Genomic DNA, 20,418 nt, shown 5'->3' with positions numbered 1-20,418 from the left:
GCCGCCCGCCCGGGGCACCACCGGGGCCCGGCCCGGCCAACAGCTGCCCGCCTCCGCTCGCCTGCCCACGCCGCGGAGCGCTTACCGCCGGGCCGGGCCAGGCCCGGAGCTGGGCGACACAGCCAGAGGCCGGGTCCTTTCCAGGCCTTTCGCCGCGCTTGGAGAAGGCGGACGCGGGCACTATGGGTGTTGTAGTCCCGGGCGGCGGCGGCCCGCGGGGCGCGGCGGGAGCTGTAGTCCCGGGCGGCGGCGGCCCGCGGGGCGCGGCGGGAGCTGTAGTCCCGGGCGGCGGCGGCCCGCGGGGCGCGGCGGGAGCTGTAGTCCCGGGCGGCGGCGGCCCGCGGGGCGCGGCGGGAGCTGTAGTCCCGGGCGGCGGCGGCCCGCGGGGCGCGGCGGGAGCTGTAGTCCCGGGCGGCGGCGGCCCGCGGGGTGTGAAGCCCTCGCTGGCGCCGCGGCCGTGGTGGTGCTGTGGCGGCCATGGGGCACGGGTCCCCGGGGCGAGGCAGGGCACGGCTGTCGCCGCCGGGAGCGAGAGGCCGCCGCCCTCCCCGGCAGCGGCAAAGCCCCGACTCCCGAGGGAGCGTCGAGACAGACCCGCTTTTGTCTGCGGCCTGGCGTAATCTCCGCGGACGGCAGCCAGAACTGCCGGGCTGGGGCGGGCCACCCGCGGAGCAGCCAAATCCCAGTCAGATGAGGAGGTCAGTCCGCCGCCTTCCCCCGCTCTGTGGGCTGTAGCTCTGCGGGGAAGCTGCGAGCGAGTGCTGCCGTCGGGAGCTGTCGGGAGGTATGACACCAGCGCGCAAGGTAATCGCCCTCTGGTTTTCTTCGGTAGCTGAAGGCTCCAGCTAGCGGGTGGCTAATGGGTATGTTTTCAGCTCTGACTTAAATGAAGAAAGTGCATGTGCTGTGGTATTAAACATGGGAAAGCTTTTTGTAGCTGCTGTGAGGCTTTACGAAAGCTGGACGTTTCTGTCATAAAAAAGTCGTGAACCATTGAGAAGAATCACAATATTTAGAGATGGAAGGCAAAAATCTGTGTTTTAATACAATAATAACTTCATTTCTTTGGCACCTTTTATTCCTGTAGTGTAGTTTACTAAATTTTGCAAAGGAAATCAAATTCAGCCCATACTAAGAATGGAGTACCAGCCCCTGCTGAGAGGGTCTAGCACGCACAGCAAGGTAAGCAGAACTGTCTTGGCCTCCGAAGATGGATCCTGCAGAGAATTTGTAGCTTTAACAGTGATGCACAAATGTGAAATTCTCTGTTTCATGTTTACTTTTAAATAAAAACACATTAGATGATCAGGCATGTAAAGTTCTGTATTTTCCTGAGACACCTAGCTGTGTTATAAAATGGAAGCCGTAAAAGCATGGTTTTGATTCTTATGTTTTACATTGAATGTAAATTGAATTTTGTTTGTGGCGTGTTTCTGAAGTTAGGCGAAAGCGCTTATAAACTGTCAGGAGTTAAGTAGCTTACAGAACGGATAAGGCTGTTGTCTGTGCGCCAAGAAATTGGGGCCCAAACTCCAATGTGACACAACATGTTAGTGTAAGGAGCAGACTGATTTGAGCAGCAAGAAGAATGGAGCTGTCAAAACATAAGTTATGTGATGTATGTTAATGATTCTGGGGTTTTTTGTTTGTTTGTTTGTTTTCTGTCTCTTCTAGATTCCAGGTTGTACCCATGAGACACACAAAATACCTTGACAGTATTTGGTTAATAGAAAGAACTGAGTGTGCAGTGCCTATATTTACCACCTCTAGTTTTATTTTTTCTATTGTACTTGCTGCAGCCCTTATTTATTACTCTTAATTCATTGCTTTGGTTGTCATTCAAAGAAACACTTTTTATTCTCAGGAAACTGTAAGGAAATAGGAATTGGATTTTACTTTAATAAGATCAATTTCAACTTCTTCTGAATTTCAGTCCTGAATGAGGGAAGTTTTGATGAATTATCTTCAGGAAAGACACAGCTCTTTCAGAATACAGTATAGCGTCTGGAGTAACTCAATAATTTTGGGAACTGGAACAAGAATGAGAATGATGAAGAACTAGTCTACATACCTTACAATGAGAAATTCAGGGAGTACAAGCTTATAAAAAAAATTATGTGCAGTCTTTGTCTATGAAGGAAGAGGAAATTTGGTCACAGAAGTGCCTTTAACATTGTTGTGTCCAGCTGAAGTTAGACAAAAAGATACTATCAGATGAAATTAGGACCTAATTTTTAATGAAAGGGTTGTTAAATGTTTGAACTAGGTGTTATTTTTAGTACTATCATATTCAATAAAAAGTAGAGTGCAGAAGCATCACATCAGAAGGCCAGACACTGTATAAACTTCTAGAGATCTTCTCCGACCCAAAGGCCTCATCCAAAGTATAACGTTTTATGACCAATTAGACTCTCTTGAGGTTAGAATGTATCATAATAGTGGTTTCTATTGACCTTAAAACCTATGAGCCTGTGAATCTATTAATTTTAGTCCCTAAATATTGATTTAGGAATACAAATAGGTAATCAGTATTGAAAAATTAAAAAATACATGCTAATAAACTTTAGGTTGAATACTGATATCAGTGAACATGATGATGTGATTTAAGATACTAAGGTTTAGCACCTGCTAACTTGCAGACATCCAGTAATCAACTTAGGGACTTGCTGAGGGAAATAAAAAATTGTTATTTCTCACATCTCAGATGAAATGTGAGTCATAGTACAAGAATTAACCAAATCCCTAATTTCTGAGTCATTGTGCCTGTAACACCACACATAAACAGTCCTAACAATGTTTCATAAAAAATAGGCACCGTGAGCAGTGTGGTTCATGCAAAAAGCATTTACACAGTTCAGTAAATATGCCATCAGCAGTGCAATGGTTGTGTTGCCTATGCTTAATCTGGATACTTGTGATTGTTGTATCTCTGAAAGATGTTAGTGATCGTGGCCAAAGTCAGCATGAAGTGTTTCTCCTGCTGCAGGTGTTTGACAGTTTATGTAGTTTTCTAAACAAATACTTTCACTGTTCAAAACTAAATACATGATACATTTCACTGGATTTTCTCCTAGATATTATATGCATGTGGGTTCAAGGCCGTATCTCTTTTCATGCCCGTTACTCTCTTCTGTTCTCTAGTTCCCCAGCTGGACCTTGTTTTTGGCTGTTTGTGCTGTTGGAATTGGAGGGACCTTTCAGTATGGGTATAATGTTTCCATTATCAATGCACCCACCCAGGTAAAATATCATCTCTTGTTCACAGGGTTGTTTTACAGTAATGGAGGTATCCTGTCTAACTGGCTGAGAGGCCAAATGCACTCTTACTGCGATTGCAGCGGGAACCAAGGCAGGCTTCCACTCGTATGAAGGATTCTTGTTGATTTCCAAAATGGTTTCATGTGGATTTGTGTGTGAGTACCTCCCATCAGAGGTATTCTGTGTCAGATAAAAGTGCCAAATATGCCACATAAATGCCTCTGTTAAAGTCTGTTTTAGAAGGATTAACTGAGTGGATAAGTAACATCTTCCAGTTACACTTAACTAAAATAGCCCAGAACATTAAGAATAGAATAGAACAGAACAGAACATTTTCAGTTGAAAGGGACCTACAACGATCATCTAGTCCAACTGCCTGATCACTTCAGGGCTGACCAAAAGTTAAAGCATGTTATTAAGGGCATTGTCCAAATGCCTCTTAAACACTGACAGGCATGGGGCATCAACCACCTCTCTAGGAAGCCTGTCCAGTATTTGACCACCCTTTCTACAAAATGTCACCACCATTTCTCCTAATGTCAAGGTTAATCCTCCCCTGATGCGGTTTTGAACCATTCTCATGCGTCCTATCACTGGGTAACAGGGAGAAAGGATAGTTACAGTTGTCCATCACAAGGTAGCTTACTGAGAAAGATCTTAGCCAAAAAGTTGCATCTGTAGTGTCTGAGTATCTTGTAGGTTATTTTCACCTACTTGTTACTTTTGTGTCCCTTGCCATGGCCTTGAGGATTCTGCATTTTTTGTGGATGACTGGAGGATCTGTGCAAATGGTCTTGTGAAAGTGATTGGTATAATTTTCTGCTGTCAGCTGATTTATTTTCTTGTGAAACTGTGAAGACTGATTTTGCTACAATATTTTATGCTTTTTACAAGGGTTAAAATAAGCTCTTTGTGAAAGAACATGTAATATGCTGGAAACAGAGGGAGAGTCCAGGAAGTTTGTTCTTCTGTTAAGTCTTTGCTGGCTAAGAACAGGAGCCTCTGTTTACAGATACGTCAGTTCAAGAGTTTCCAAAGACAAGTTCTAGGAAACAAAGCATGTGGGATAACAGTTTAAAAGTTCTGAAACGTGAATACTGTAAGAAAGGCAGAGGAATATTAGAGTTACAGAAAGGGATTTTACTATGAATTGTTGGATTACACTAAGGCAGGGAGATTTAAACCAAGTGTCAGAATGAGTCTCCTGACAGTAAAATTTGTTAGGTTATGTGAGACCTCTGTGCTCTGAAATGTTCCTAAAAAACAGTAGGACTTACCCACCCACCCTGTCCCCCCTTCATTTAGAAGGACCTCAAAGCTCTTTTGTAGCAGTATATGGAAAGGTTATGTTTCTCCTCTAGTGGAATACAGCCTCTCTTGAGGTAGGGTACGAAAGCAAACTGCTCAGCAGTCTTTGAGATGTATAGGGAGTAGGAAATGGTATTGTGGTCAAGGAAGATTCTGCTAGTCATCGGTGTTTTTAATATAATACAACTAAGATGATACCTTTTGTTAGCTGCCAGAATTGGTTTTCAGGATTGAGGTGCAAGTTATTTACAGTGCTACGCTCTAGGGCTACATATAATGCTACACATTCATCATTCTTTTCTACTGCAGCATATACACAGGTTCTTAAATGAAACCTGGACTAGTCGTTATCACAGGGAACTAAATCCAGATTTGCTGACTTTTCTTTGGTCTGTCATTGCTTCCATATTTTCACTTGGAGGCCTGTGTGGAGCCCTTATTGGAGGCAGCATGGCGATTCGGCTAGGCAGGTGAGTTATAGCAGCAGGCATATAGCAGCATTTTTCCTTTCCTACTTTCTCACTGGAATGTAAAGTAAATAAATGGAAAAAGAGTGGGAGAAAATGTACCTGAGGTGACTATAAATGTTTTTCACTTCAAAGCAGAGTTTTCTAGTAGAATTTTACAGTTTGTTCCAAGGTGACTTTAAAAGATGAGCCCTGAATTACAGCCTTCCAGTCTAGTCTTTCCATTACATTTATTGAAATCTAAGTAGGAGGATGCACATACTGTGTGGTGGAAACACAGGTCCCCCATACACATCTGCAGCCTTCATGCCAGTAAGGACATGCTCCGTAATCTGTAACATTTCATGCACATTCTATAGCATAAATGAACAAAACCCCACTCCTACCTTGTCAGGCATTTCTGTCATATTTATGCATTATCCTTATGTTCAGACTTTTTTTTTAAATACGAGTAAATAGTTGTATCAGATATCTGGATTTCCAGTGAATAGCATATTTCTTCAGTATAAAGCCCATTTTTTCCATATTACCAGAAAGGAAAACTTTTTAAAAAACATGTTATTGCAGATTTCCTTAATGTGTTGTTTTTTTTTTTTTCCTCTCCTCTTTAGGAAAGGAGCTCTTTTGATGAATAATATTATAGCAATACTGGCCTCCATTTTAATGGGGGTCAGTTTTCCTACAGGATTGTTTGAGTTACTGATTGCTGGAAGGTTTTTGATTGGCATAAATTCAGGTGAATGATTTCCTATTCCTACTTTCAATAAACTATGGTGAATGATAAAAGATTGTTATTGCTGATTCTTTAGGTATTATGATATGTGTTTGTACACTGCTTTGTAGATACGATGACAAAAATATTCTGTAGTCCAACTTGGAATCTGAAGGCAGCTAAATTAATAGAGAAATTAACTAAGTCAAATTTCCTACATGTTTTGGTTCAATAACTCTTTTCTAAGCAAAATCTATTAATAGGAAAATGTTTTTTCCATTTACTTGCAGGTATTGGGATCTGTGTGCAGCCTCTGTATATTGGGGAGGTTGCCCCAAAACATCTTAGAGGTGGCATGGCCATGGGGAGTTCCATCTTTCTGACTGGGGGGATTCTGACAGGACAAATAATTGGTTTGAGGTTAGAAATGCATTTTTTTTCCTGCCTTGCGTTACTCACATGAAAAGAATTCTAGTTCCCTGCAGCTGCCTGCAAAACACTCATTATGGCCATTGTAGCATTAGTGAATCAACTTCACACAGAAGGTCTGCCAGTAAGAAGAAAACCCTGCTTTTGTCACCTTATTCCTACAACTGCAGACCATCTGTGCTATCTCCCCAGGGGAGTATTCTCAGTTTAGAAGGGTCAGCCAGAACAGCATCAGTGAAACAGGTACATTTATGCTGAGTTCGTATTTTCTGCCAGTTTCTTGCTGGAGACAGTGGATGTTCATAAGACAGGACTTGGGAGCAAAGGACTCATTATTTCTCTATTGTAGCACTACTGGTTTTGCCCCTTGTGAGATCAGATGGAATTGCAAGGGACTTTATCCAGTTGGACCTTAAAAATTTCCAAGAACAGAAACTGCACAACCTCAAGATGAAAAGCTTCTTTCATGAAGCTTTCCACTGCCCTGAGAGCAACTGCTAGTACCCTGAGCAACACCACATTATCTGTTTTTTCTCTGTCCGTCTACCAAAAGCACTTAGACTTTTCTTTCTTTTTCCTTATTACTAGCTTCTGAATTAACTGATTTTGCTAGATACTTCAGGTGTGAAGTGCTACAAAATAAAGTAGAATATAAACTTCAGACTGCATCATCTAGGGTCAGTATTTAAAATGCAATACACTTTCTATTTTAATAAGTTTACATTGCTCACAACATGTCACCCTGCTGATTCTAACTATACCAATTTTAACGATTCCTTTCTATGTAATACACCTTCTCATTAGATCAACTTTGAATGGGAGGTGGGATCAGATGACTTTCTGAGTTCCTTTCTATCCTAAATTATTGTATGATTCTCAAAAGCAGATGGAAATGCCGCTGCCAACCTTAAGGTGAAGTCTGTATGCTATTATTTTGCCGCGTTGCTAGAAAACACTGCTTTGGCAAACCTGCAAATAATGCTTAGGACCAACACAGAAACATGCAGCAATAAAGTAGTGTTGCGCATCTCTTCCTGAGAAACCTGATTTCAGAGTGGCTGGAAAATATTTTCCCAACCTCTTTCTACTGAGGTTCACAAAATGTAGGTAACTGGTTAAAAGAGAACTTTTCTCAAAAGGCAAACATCTTGCTCCCAAAAGTTTTCTGATTAGTCACCAATAGCTAATTACTTGCTTTTTTTTCCTTCTTTTTCCACACCTCTCCCAGGGAATTATTAGGTGGAGAAATGTATTGGCCTCTGTTGCTATCCAGCAGCTGTTTCCCAGCATTTGCTCAACTTTTATTCCTGCCATGGTTTCCTGAAAGTCCCAGATATCTTCTTATTGACAGAGGTGATGAGCTGAGCTGTACCAAAGGTAACTCACAGCGCTTATACTTTCTCCGTGTCTTCAGAAGGTACAATGAGTATGTTGGATTATCCTTTTCTCTTTATCAACACAGCACAGTTATATCACCTGGTGCTTTTTGACCCATGTTTTTCCTCCAGTGAGCTTACTTGGAAAAAGGGATTGTGGAACTCAGGAGTCTATAATGGATTGTGAACAAAACTTCATTATATCGTTTCAAATATATGTTCACGTTTTGTTACTCTCTAATGAAATCTCTGAAGGTTTAATAATTTTTCTCTTGGATGAAATAACATACCTGAACTACTTAACCTCTCAGTGGATTGTTCATTTCTTAGGTCATGTCACATGTTAAGTATCAGTTACATCAGATATTTTCTTCCATTCGGTGATGTTGCTGTACTTCTCCTGCAAGAAATAATAAAAAATGATGTAATAAAAAGGAGACAGCATAAGTAGCTGAAAAATTAGCTTTTTACTGAAAGAGGTGATGTTAAAAAAGTGATTCATTGGCTGTTTGAGCAGAAAACTCCTTATCCTCCATTTTCTGAATTTTTAGTTATCTTTTACATACCGTTTTTTCCCCTGTTATGAGGGAGAACTATGACAACTTAAACTTTTCACTTTATCTTATCTTTGAGAGATCTATGATTGTTCTCCTTTTATTCAAACCCTACTCAAGAAATAACTGTAATGTGACAGCTGTGCAGTGCTGCATAAATGAGCAAGTGAAGCCCACACACTACAAGAAGAATTTGAAAGACAAAAATTCAGATTAGTTGCGATGTTCTTTATGCTGAAATTACACAGTTCTCCTTATATTGCAAGAAGAAACTAAATATCACAAGGGATTTTTTTTTCACAATAGAATGCCAAAGGGAGACACTGAGGTAGCCACTTGTATCCTCACATACCATGGATAGTATTTTACTTCCCAGAGAGACCTGGTGGAATGATACTCCAAAGAGTAAAGTATTAGTCACTATAAGTAAGCAGGTCTGATTAATTAAATTCGGTTTGAAGGTCTGCTAAATAAATATGAAAAGACCCTCTCTAAAATACTAACTAACTAAGTAATAAAACTGAGAGGACAGAAAAACTTAAGAGATCCCAACATACAAATCTGGACAATAAAATACTCAATCACTTATTTTTCAGAAATGTGTTCAGTGTTTCTACTCTGCCTGGTATGATAATTCTGATGTAGTTCACAGTGACATAAAATGACACTTGTGATCCCTGGATCTTCCATTTAAAATGCTAAATAAATGAGAGAAATGAACAAAGGAAGTTTGCCTTGTTAGCATTTGATAGGGTTATATTTAATTCCATTTTCATTGTATGCATCAATAAAGGAAAAACATTTCCTCATTTGCTTTTCTTCTGTTAATTCTCTTGAAATGCTGTTGATGAGCATGTGAGTTTTTACCTGTCTAGAGAAGGTGTTCGTAGATAGAACAGTATATCTTGTGGAAGGATCTTCAACAAAGGAAGTTAAAGAGGCTTAATTCATGGAAGCCTTTAGGCCAAGGTAAAATTTGTTAGGAATTACAAAAGAGGCAGGGTTCACAGAGAGAGGTGAAATCTTGTATTATTCCAGGTAATTAAAACCCAAACAGACAAAAAAATTACGTTTTTAGATAGCCATCTGTGCTTGCAGGCCTGTCTCTTTCCTGCCCCCCAAGTTTGTCAGCTGATCTAATAAAAATAGAGCCCAAAAATATTTGTAGATCTTCACAACTGCAGCAGCAGAGTAACTACAAATGACCTATAGAGTTAATTCTGTCCAATAGAGAAGCCATGGACAAGATGACTGTAATTTCCCTTTCAGATTATGATCTAGTTTGGGCTTCATAAATGTAATTTTTTAAATGTAAGTGAAGCTGGCAATCTCCATATCGTATTCAAGTCTTTCCCTCTCTTTTTTTTTTTTTTTAATAGCATAATAATGGATTGGGTTTTTTCCAAGAATTGTGGTTGCTCCTGAACTGATACTGACGAGTGGCTAGAGCTTCAAGCCAGTTACGCTGCTAGTGATAACAGCAGCATTGGGAAGTTTTCTTTCAGGATCATCAAAAGTTCCACTGTTGCCCTTAAGTAGACAAATTGTCACTTATGATATACTTAATCTGGAAGATTTTAGAGGAACTGATGTTATGTATTCTGAGGTTTTAGGACTGTTAGTAAAGATTTTAGTCTTGCATCCAAATGAATTCTGATAATACTTGCCTTAGAAGAATTAGTTATCATCTTTACTCTAGTTCACTAAATGTGTTCCACTGGCAAAATTAAAGACTGGGACATGACTGGGACATAACAAAAGACTTGATATCTGCCTAGAATTTAAGCAAAAGACTTCCAACTGGTTAGAATGTCCTATAATGAAAAGACTATTTGGAGGTCTGTGTTTCAGATATAAAGCACTTCAAAATATTTTGCTTGGTGAATATTTCAAAGTCAGCTATTTCTCTAAAAAAAGCAAAATAATGCCACTGATACCTCCAAATCCACCACAGCAAAAAATGCTGGAAAACCAGCAAGCAAAAAGCAAGTCACAAAGCAAATTACTTTTTTCCCAGCTTCCTAAAGCAGAAAGTTTTCATATCCTATCAAAAGGCAGGTCATTATGGAAAGACATGGTTTTCCAGAAGTTATGGTCAATAGGTAAACATAAGAGAATTTATTTTCTTCTTTTTTTAGCTCTGAAGCGATTTCATGGTTCTTCAGAGTATCGAAGGGAGATGGAAGACATACAGCGGGAATGTTTTGCCTTAGGTGGGGAGAAACCCAAGAAGCCCTGGCAGTTATTCGCTGATCGTGGTGTGAGATGGCAGCTCATTACTGTGATTGTGATGGCTATGGGCCAACAGCTCAGTGGGATAAATGCTGTAAGATTTCATACATACAGACGGCTTAAATAATTATTTAATTTCCATCTGTTTTTCAACCTTTTATTAACATGAAGGAGCCACATAGAGAAGCTCAGAAAAATGGCATAAGTGGGAAAGAATATCTTTGTATTAGTTCTATGTTTCTCTTTTTTCCATTTTTTTTTCTTTTCTGTGTTTCTGCTCTGTAAATTTCTTTAAAGAATGACTTAATACATTGTGTTTACATTTTCTGAAAAAGTAAATAAAGGTGGATCAGCTTATCTCATTGTGTCTGGTTTAAGAATGTGAAGTATTCTATTCAGTAAGTTGAATAATTGTATTTGCTTTTATGATAGCAATATATTTACCTAGACAAGAATTTAACAGATTCTTCTTGCTGTTTACATCAAATTAATAACTCACAATAGAAAATACATTGAGCTGTATGTTTAGTATGAACTTGACTTTGTTTTCAGCTGACGATTTAACTACCAGGAATGCCCCATTTTTTTTTTTTTTTCTGTTGTAGATTTATTTCTATGCAACTTACATTTTTGAACAAGCTGGGATCTCAGCAGAAAAAATCCCGTATGTGACACTCGGCACTGGAGCTTGTGAATGCCTCACAGCCCTCACCTGTGTAAGTAACAGTTTAGTCTACCTCCTAGCATAAAGAGTAACCGTTCTTCTTGAAGAACAACATCGGTAAATATGAGATCAATATAGTAATAGAAAATTATGTCTTGACCACAGGGTTTACTGATAGACTACGTGGGAAGAAGATACCTCATCATTGGGGGTTATCTCCTTATGACCCTCTGGAGCGTTGTTTTAACGTTCTCTCTGACTTACCAGGTGTAAAGAAGGATTAATTTATATTACATAATATGACAATAGTGAGTGAAAAACTGTGATACTCAAAAGAAACTGGAAGATAAGAGCTGCATGGGTTTAAACAGCAGCATAAAAAAAATGACAGCAATTGAAAGATTTGATCAATTCTGCAGCCATATTTCCCTAAAATAAGAGAATGCTCTCAGCTAAGATTTGATCATGGATTTGTCTTAAAGCTGCAGCTTCATTTAATGCTGACAAAACTACGTGATGACAAAACAGCATTTATTCTAGCTTTTAAAGTAATTTTAGGATTAAATACTACATAGTGATGATATTAAGCATCAGGGTCCACTTCAGTCACTTAATTGTAAAGCAAACAATCAAACAAAAAAATATTGTAAAGATGCTGAAATTCAAAAGACACTTAAATCCAGTAAGTGTAAATTCATAAAAGCTACTGGAAACTCACTAGAGATACTCACAGTGCCTTAAATTTATCATGTGAAGGCAACATCCTGCCTCGCTTTTTGATGTAGTATAAAGACATGCATTGTAAATTGTTCTGTATACCGTATCAGCTCAAGTAAGGCAGCCCCATAAACCTCCCGAAATAAACGTTTAGAGGAAATCTATCTCTACATTTGCAGACCGCACTATACTAAATATTTATCATTCCCTTCGGGTAATCCAAGCAAGATGATGTAGGTGTAGCTCCAACAGTGAGCAACTTTATTTAGTCAGTATTTGGTTGCTTGATAAATCCTTATCTGACAAAGTTAGGATTAAAGAGCTGCAATTCTTCCCCCATCCACACCATCAGTGTTTGGAGCTGGCTTTAAGCAGGTGGATCACGTGCAGTCACACGGCAGTCTGATGTGTGGAGGGACAGTAGGGTTAGGGGCTGCACAGATCGGCAAGCAGGCCACAGAAGAGGCACCTAGAGTAATTTCTATGTGGTTGGAGTAAAGCTGCTAGGCCAGGCAAAAACTTGAATGAGCCAGCTGTTAGAGGCTTAGGTTTAATTATTTTATTGTAACTTTTGTAAAATTCTCAGGTTTCTTTTGAATAATGGGATTTCAAGCTTAGGCAGGGTCTTTCTAAGGCACCTAGTTTCATATGTATATAGTAATCCTAGTGTTTCTTTACTGCATTATTGAAATTTATGTGTACATAAGTAATGTGATGAGAAGTCTGTCCATGCTGTGAAAGTGCTTAATGACAGCTAACTCATGAGATCAGTATAAAATACCAAAATAAACACTGACAAAATGTTAAACTAGTAACAACACATAATTCTTATATTCAATATTGGTGTAAATTTTTAGCCTCGGAGGACTAATTACAAATCTCAACAGAAGTACTAGACTCCATTTAGTAAAAATTATTAAATGAACAATATTTAATTTCTCTGAAGCAGTACTGTTAAATAAATCAGCTGTGAACAGCCATGAATGACTGTTGGTCTTAGTTGCAATAAAATAGCAAAAGGAAATGTAACTGTTAAGCCAAACTTTAAAAGTGGTTTATCAAAATCTGAACAAAACCTTCTCTTCTGTTCCAGGAACTGTACTCATGGGTGCCTTATGTGAGCATGACATCTATTTTTGCGTTCATCTTGAGCTTTGGGTTGGGACCAGGTATTAGACCAGCATGAATGTTTTAAAGTGGTGAAATGTGTGTCTGGGGCCATGGGGCAATGTCAGCAGATCGGCTATGTAAGCCAGGCAGCAAGTATTTACTGTCAAGCTGCTGCTGATGCTCTGGCTAAGGAACACAAGTGAGCCTGTCTCATCAGAACAGTTTAGTCTCCCATAGCCTGAAACTGAGCAACTCAATTTTTCTGGCATTGGAAATACCGCAAATGGACACTTAGCATAATAACCTATTCTGTTTCTGAAACTCATTCCCCCAGGTGGCATAACAAATACCCTGACAGCTGAATTATTTATACAGTCTTCACGTCCTGCTGCTTACACGATAGGAGGGACTATTAGTTGGATTAGTTTCTTCACAATTGGAATGCTCTTTCCCTTCATAGTGGTAAGTATGCATAACACGTTTTCCTAATTGCCTCACCTCCCATTTAATCCTCTCTCAGGTTCCATCAAATTGCTTTTCCTTACATAGTAACACTTAAACATAGGATGCCCACTACCCCTCAACCAAGTATAACTAGATTCAATCACTCTTAAAATATTTTTTAGAGAGCAACAAAAAATAATAAAACAAGATAAATGAAAATTAAAAGGAATGCATGGTGGCAATTTTGATGTTCGGATTAAAAAAATGGAGAAGGTATCAAGACTAGAAAATCTTAATCAGATATTGAGATTCAAATAACACATTTCTTAATAGTGCCTTGTGCTTTTATGTCAAGCTTTTACATGCTTATGCTTTTAGCCCTAACCTGGGGCTAGTGTTTCACATCTCTGAGAGCTCTCCAAACTCACATACAGAGGGTTCTGTGATCAGGAAGATTATTAGGAAAAACAACACAGGCTTTAATTTCTAGCTTTGTATTTTCAGTTTTAGCACTTACTCTTGAGACCAAAACATGCAGCAACAGCATGCAACAGGGTATCTTGATTTGACAGTCCTTTCTTCTTGGTTGAACTCTGCTTCTCAGTAAGACAGTTGGGTTTTTTTAATGTGTAGCATTGAAAAATACTAATAAACATTCAGAGAAAGATAAATCATATAATCTTAAAATATGTGACAGCTAAGTAGCAAATGCTGACTTGTCATTACATTGTGAACTGTTTAGTGTGCATTTCAACAGTTTGGTTTTTTTTTAGCAAAAGACTACCAAGTGTATTGCACAGCACTTGGTAGTCTTTTATATATTTAAAAAAAATTAAAAAAAGTTACATGTAAAGTAAGGATAGGTTGAATGTCTTTTTATTGAAAATATCTGAGCAGCAATGTTAGGTATGAATAGAAACAAAAAGCTTTTAATTTTCCCAAAACCACTGTTACACTTGAAATATGTTGCAATCAAATAACATTTTATTTTCAGAATGGACTGAAGCAGTATTGTTTTCTGGTGTTCTTACTGGAGTGCGCCTTAGTTGCTGCTTTCATCTTCCTTGTAATTCCTGAGACAAAAAACAAATCTTTTCTGGAAATCAAAAAGGAATTCCACAAGCTTAATTTTGGAAGAAATACCAAAAAAAAGGAAACAGAGCTTTATGAAAGAAGACAACTCCATGATGAATTTCTTAAAAATTCTGTGTAATTTCACAGCTGTAACAGAACTTTACTGAGAATTATGAACAGCATCTTCTAAATTAGCAGTGTAATACCATGAACAAGTAGCTTATTAAATCCTCCTATATATTTAGAGGAAGCTTAATTAAAGGCAAGTTAATCTTTCTGAAATGCTGTTAAAACATATATTGCTGAAATGCTATTAAAAACATATTATATTTTATATAGAAGACTCGATGTTTAGACAGAACTTGATGTTGTAGGGATGCAGAAATGCCAGGAGAGGGTGTTCAGCGAATTCCTCCCTCCTGGCAGATTTCTTCACATAATTCAGTAGCTTTTATTTCTAAGCCCCTTCTTCAGATTCGGGTAATCAAGCATATGCTATTGCTTTACTGAATAAAATATTCTGAGGCATTAAAACCCAAACAAGAACTGACCTACTGAGACACCGATATTTGAAGTGTTCTAGTTTATATACAAATTGGGGTATTTAGTTGCCACTTTTCACTTAAATAACTTCTGTGAAAGATTTAAGGACATTCCTCATCTAGTCCTACTACTGTAACTGTACAAAGACAGTACAGCACCTATCTGAATTACTGTTATTTGTAATAAAATTTATTAGAAAGACTTATTTCCAAAAAGCGTACTAATAAAACAGTTTCTGGGGTTTGAGTTTGGGTTTATTTTTTTGCCCTAACCTAGCATCTTAACATTTTAAACTGTGCAACAGGGTAAAACCTCTTCTAGTTTTGAAGGTCAATTCCCAGCAGGCTGAGATCAACATCACAAAAAGCACTAAGTAGCAGAGAGGACAGATGATAGGAATTAAATACATTTCACCTTTAAAGATTTTTCAAGATGGTCTGATAGAACACACACAGGAGACTATGGAGAGCTTGAAGGAGCTATTGAATGAGGTTTCTGCTTAATCTCCAACATTTTGTCCAGGACTCTTTCTCAACTTAAAATAAATTCTTCATATTTTAGTAGTCAAAAAGTAAGAAATCTTAATTACATACACTGTTTGTGTGCCTCTCTGATACTCCTTTCCGTACCTGTAACTGCTAGGACAGTAGTCCTACCTTACCTATTACAACTTTTCCTGGTAAGCATTTCCCGATCCCATCTGTTACTTAGTAAGTGCTGCAGTAAGCACTGGATTTCTTTTATGTTTATCTTCCTTCTCTCAGAATTAAAAGCTTTTAATGAAAACGTAGGAAGCAAACACCGTTTTTCTGATTTTGGTAACTAAATCAGCTGTTTAATTGAAAATATCATTAACTCTTAATGGTTAAGGAGGCAGCATCAGGAAGGGATCTTCTTGTTCTTTAGTTTATCTTCTAAGTTTGCAAAATACTTCATTTTGGCTAGAAGCTTCTTAGCTTCTTGAAGATCATCTGAAATGAAATAAAACATTACTAGGTTACAGACGGAGGGCTGAATTTTCATGTTCAAAATGAATCTCAAGATTTCAATGACAGCACCCGTTTTCAGTACTATGAACTGCAAGTTGTAGGAATCCATACACTATTAAAACCACGTTGGCTATTATTTTATTCTCTGATGGTTTTGGAACACCTCTGCTGAGGTATTCCACAAAACATGCAAAAATGCACCATTTGGAAAAGAAATGTGACATGAATACCTTTTAATGACTTTTCTGTAAAGTGGCTATAGTATTGATGTAGCCACTGGGGAATTTTAAGTACACGGACAAGACAAACTTTTTTTTAATGTAGGTAATTAGACCAACTGCCATCACTGAAAAATGCAGAAGGTTGGGATAGTGTCAATTCCAAAACTGATATTGACACAGTTTCTCCTTAATTAAACAATTGGAGGGGAAAGGTGGTTTATCACCTACTGACAAGGATAGATGCAACACAATCCTTAACTCTCATAGTACAAAGAGTGACAGATTAGAAGGTTATAATTATTCACATGCAGGCCTAGTCAGCACTACTTTGCATTTGGTGTTTTACAATTACAACACACTACTACATAAACCTAACAATAAAAGCATTCCAAGACCTAGGGGAGAAATGCAAAGCTTTCTTCCCAGAGTAAGAAAGTAGTTTGGAATCGTTCAAGCTCCTGCCTATCAACTGGTTGTGGAATAAAGTTATGTTGATTATTGCACAGGAAGTCCCTAAAGCCTGAGGCTAAATGGGGCATCAGGTCTTTTCTTGCCATACAGCTTCAGTGGTAAGCAGAAGAATTGTTCCTGTCTTGACCTTCACTGCAAAGAACAGCACCTGCTACGCTACTCTGTTGACAGCTTCAAGGCAGCAGAGAAAGATCTCCTAAATTCAAGTTTGAAACCTCAGAATAGGGTAGTAAGTAAGAAAAGAGTCTGTCCTTCCCAGTATTCTGGGAAAGAAACAAACAAAAAATTCTTAGCATCTGCATTCCCACTTGAAGTGATCATTTTGATGCACATTGAATTAACTGGAACTTTTGTATTGATTTTTTTTTTTTTTAATTTAATGTGAGGTCCTGAATTTCTTGACTCAGCAGAAAAGGTCAGCTTAGAAATATTTCTTCTAAATACCAAACAAAGAGCACTTGTTGACGCAGTATTTCTGTTCTGTAGTTCAGGAAATATTTGCCAATAAGAGAATGTAGGTTTTTTTAATATGGCAGGTAAATACTTCATAGAAATAGCTACCTCTTTCAAAAGCTGCAGTCACCTCTTTGGTCAGTTCTTCCTGTTTAACTGCAAAACAAATTATTTCATTCACATTTTGTTACATACTTCGCATACTTAATACCACTGCATTCTGATTGTCTGTGGTGGGAAACTTAATTACTAGTCTTACAGTCTTTTGGGAGCTAAGAGAGCTTTCCATAATCTTGCTATCAAGTTTTTTTATATATTGTAATTTCAAACAGATATATTTCTTTGTTTAAACAGGTTTACAGATAGCAATACCAATGCAAATCAATGGTCACTAACTTCCCAGAAATGTAACTTACTTTTGGTGTATCAGTTTACCCTGCTACAGTTAATTTTCTTCTATTCTACTTAGTTTTTATTCTAGTCATTCTAATTGCTTTTGGCACACTACTGTTACTGCAAAGAATTAAATATACCAATAAACTCAATGTTTTGGGTATCACCAACAATATAAACAAGAAAGTTGCTTGTATAAGGATAATAACTTAATAACTCTGTATAAATGAAGAAATTATTTAATGCGGTCAAGTCAAGCATTTTATTAAACTTCATTTTGAGTGATTCTTTCTTTTAGAATAGTCTACTTGCCCTGATATGCTGAAGGTTGAATAAGAAGTTCCTTTTTATAGTCAATACATGTTATCTATTTTGCCATCAGAATAGGTACTGTTATACAGATTTTCTCAAGTCAGATTTGATGTTTAAGTGGCATAAATTGTTAAAGACAACATTGTTTGGGGGGGGAAGCTCTTGCAGTGAGTCAATTCAAGACTAATGCAAGTTAGAGACACTAAAAGAAATACACTGAAAAAGCCTTCAGAGAGACTCTCATGTTATAGCAGATACAGTAAATTAGTTCTGTACAAAACTCCCAAATCATAACCTACCTTTAATTAAAGTTTCAATTTCTTCAAGGATATCCTCATTTTTAGGCTCTGCTAATTTCTCATTAATTTCCATTATTTCCGTGAGGAACACTGAGTCTGCATCACAGTCTGTCTCTTGTGCCAGCTCGACTCCATTCAGCTCCAGCTGGTGAAGAAAATGGGAATTTGGAAATACACATTCTTACATCTATTTCTGTGTGAATTATTTTCTTGAATATTAAGTCTTTTAGTAGGGCTCGCTCAGATTTGTATCTGATAAACTTCCTGTTTATTCCATGAAATGTGCATGAACAGAGTCAGTCTTAAAATTATCTCCATAGGTAGACCATAAAAATCATCAGTTAACCAAAGCAAAACAAATGTAACGAAGGCTGCCAAGGGCCAGACTGAAATTTCAAAGCAACAGCCATGGCCAAACACAATGTACGATGCAGGAAACAAATTAGTATAACATGAGCAGCAAATGAGATGCTAATAATCACTAAAATGTTGAAGAAAATAGTGGAAAAGCTGATTAATTTTCAGACAAGCTTGCGTTCAGTCTCCCTTCAATCCCTGGTAATCCTCTTCTTCAGAGGAACATAAATTAGCATGTTAATGATGGAGTCAAAGGTCTGATTCATTATACTACCACCAGCAGCCCCAGTCACCTATGATTAGTTACGGGAGTATTGATAAAATATGTAATGGACACCTTACTAGATAGAGACCACGGCTCAAAGGGTTCAGGAGGGTTTGGTAGGCCTTGTTAATCAGGGAAGAGTGTTGCTCAGAGTAGTACTGTTCTTTCTGCGAATGGATGGTAAATAACAGTAACAAGTTAATAACAAGTGGCAAAATAAATTACACTTGGTTACCTGCAGAGAAATAGTGTTCCCAGAACAATACACGTGTGTAAAACTGAAAGCTGATTTTTAACAGAGATACGAAGAACAGGGAGAGGGCTATCTGGACTTGTGAACTGTGTCCTCTCGTGCAAGGAAGATCTCAAGAGCGACAGCAGCCTCCTAGCCTCATCCTCCGCCGCAAATCTATGAGTAGAAGTCTCTTCTAAGCACCAGGACACAGAAACTGCAGAGTCCCTACGATCCCAACACAGGAGGGCGGCGGGGACCCGGCGCGCTGCTTCCCAGGGCCGCCGCCGCCGCCTCACGCGAAGTGCGGCTTGCTCCCGCGCGGAGCCCTGCGAGCCCCGCCGCCGGGACTCGGCGCCGCGGGCTGTGGCACTGGGACGGGGGAGGTGGTGAGGCCCGTCCACCCCGCCCGCGAAACCGCGCAAGCCGCGCCGGGGGGAGACCGGGCGCCCCCGCCCGCCCCGGCGCTCACCGGCGGCCTCTGGCCGAAGCGATCGGGGTGAACGGCGCGCTGCAGGCTCCGGAACCGCCGCTGCAGCTGCTGCGCGTCGACGCGGAAGGAGCGGTCACTGCGAACGACAGAAGGCGGCGTGAGGCCCGCGGCCGGCCGAGCCCGCGGCCGCCCCACCGGCACTCACCAGGCCATCAGGCGGAAGAGGTCGGGCCGAGGCGCCGGCGGCTGCAGGGCTCGGCAGCCGGGACAGAAGTGAGGCAGCCCCTCAGCGGCGGGGAAGGGGCTGCCGCAGCTCCAGCACCGCAGGGCCTGGAGAGAGCCCGGCCCGACGCAGCGAGACCGCGGGGCCGCCTCGGAAACGCGGAGCGCCCATCGCACCCTGCCGAGATGCCGCCGCAGCGCCGCCTGCATCCTCCCGGACTACAGCTCCCAGCAGTCCTCGCGCGGCCGGCCAGGCTCTGATTGGCTCAGCTCGTGGCGAGGAGTGGCGGGGCGCGTGCGCATTGAGTAACGCGGTACCGGGTCCGCGTGGCGAGCGGCGCGGGCTCCACCACCCGTGAGTTCGGACCCTCGCTCCGGCTGCCGGGCCTGGCCTGGCTCTCAGGCGCCCCCGCCCCGCCCCGCCCCGCCCCGCGGGTGCCGGCCACCATGGGCCGGCCTCCGCGGCTTTTCCTGGGATGGCCGTGCAGCCCACTCGGCCGCGCGGCGCCGCCGGGGACAGGACTGCAGTGCTCGGGCCGGCGGCAGGGGGCGCTGTGGGGGGGGGGGTGCCAGCCCCGCTGGGCGGCAGGGGGCGCTGCGGGCGGCGGGAGCAGGAGCGGGAGCGGGAGCGGGACGCTGGGGCTGAGGGCGGCGCTCGCCCCCTCGCTCCGGGCTCCTTCGGGCCCCGCGGTAGCCGCTCGGGATCGCGGTCGCTTGCAGCCCCCGCTGCGCCCAGCTCTGGTACTGGTACCGGTGCGGCGGGTAGGGCGCTGACAGAAAGGGCTTCCGGCGGTTCTGCGCCCCGGGATGCCCCGCCTCAGCGGGATCCCGCCCGCGCTCGGCTTCGCTCCCGCCTCGGCCGCGCCGCTCCCCGCAGATGCGG

At 40.9% G+C, this 20,418-nt stretch overlaps 2 protein-coding genes across 2 annotated transcripts; one reads left to right on the top strand and one right to left on the bottom strand.

The window, feature by feature from the left end:
* Window positions 1-1,081: 1,081 nt before the first annotated feature.
* LOC104258383 (solute carrier family 2, facilitated glucose transporter member 11-like) lies at window positions 1,082-14,499 on the top strand. The gene is made up of 12 exons (XM_059827492.1): window positions 1,082-1,182; window positions 3,142-3,240; window positions 4,876-5,036; window positions 5,645-5,769; window positions 6,036-6,165; window positions 7,403-7,551; window positions 10,243-10,430; window positions 10,942-11,052; window positions 11,166-11,267; window positions 12,811-12,886; window positions 13,162-13,289; window positions 14,266-14,499. The coding sequence occupies exons 1-12, from the start codon at window positions 1,138-1,140 to the stop codon at window positions 14,482-14,484; spliced, it is 1,533 nt and encodes a 510-aa protein (XP_059683475.1). The 5' UTR covers window positions 1,082-1,137; the 3' UTR covers window positions 14,485-14,499.
* Window positions 14,500-15,758: 1,259 nt separating this feature from the next.
* On the bottom strand, window positions 15,759-19,745 carry HSCB (HscB mitochondrial iron-sulfur cluster cochaperone). Its single transcript, XM_059827493.1, has 6 exons — window positions 19,519-19,745; window positions 19,353-19,449; window positions 18,726-18,815; window positions 18,027-18,171; window positions 17,131-17,178; window positions 15,759-15,859 (listed from the first exon to the last, which is right to left on the bottom strand). The coding sequence occupies exons 1-6, from the start codon at window positions 19,743-19,745 to the stop codon at window positions 15,768-15,770; spliced, it is 699 nt and encodes a 232-aa protein (XP_059683476.1). The 3' UTR covers window positions 15,759-15,767.
* Between the last annotated feature and the right edge of the window lie 673 nt (window positions 19,746-20,418).

This window comes from Gavia stellata, chromosome 21, assembly GCF_030936135.1.
Source record: "Gavia stellata isolate bGavSte3 chromosome 21, bGavSte3.hap2, whole genome shotgun sequence".
Lineage (NCBI taxonomy): Eukaryota > Metazoa > Chordata > Aves > Gaviiformes > Gaviidae > Gavia > Gavia stellata.
The sequence above is the reverse complement of the archived record's forward strand: the minus strand, read 5'-3'. Positions and strand labels throughout refer to the sequence as shown.

What these genes read in the sequence shown, in the direction of transcription:
- HSCB (XM_059827493.1), bottom strand. Translation starts at nt 19,745, where the DNA reads ATGCAGGCGGCGCTGCGGCGGCATCTCGGCAGGGTGCGATGGGCGCTC. An exon ending in CTCTTCCGCCTGATGGCCTG is followed by an intron (nt 19,450 to 19,518) that starts GTGAGTGCCGGT and finishes TGTCGTTCGCAG; the next exon opens with TGACCGCTCCTTCCGCGTCG. An exon ending in AATTGAAACTTTAATTAAAG is followed by an intron (nt 17,179 to 18,026) that starts GTAGGTTATGAT and finishes TTTGTTTTGCAG; the next exon opens with TTAAACAGGAAGAACTGACC.
- LOC104258383 (XM_059827492.1), top strand. Translation starts at nt 1,138, where the DNA reads ATGGAGTACCAGCCCCTGCTGAGAGGGTCTAGCACGCACAGCAAG. An exon ending in ATGGCGATTCGGCTAGGCAG is followed by an intron (nt 5,037 to 5,644) that starts GTGAGTTATAGC and finishes TCTCCTCTTTAG; the next exon opens with GAAAGGAGCTCTTTTGATGA. An exon ending in TGAGCTGAGCTGTACCAAAG is followed by an intron (nt 7,552 to 10,242) that starts GTAACTCACAGC and finishes TTCTTTTTTTAG; the next exon opens with CTCTGAAGCGATTTCATGGT.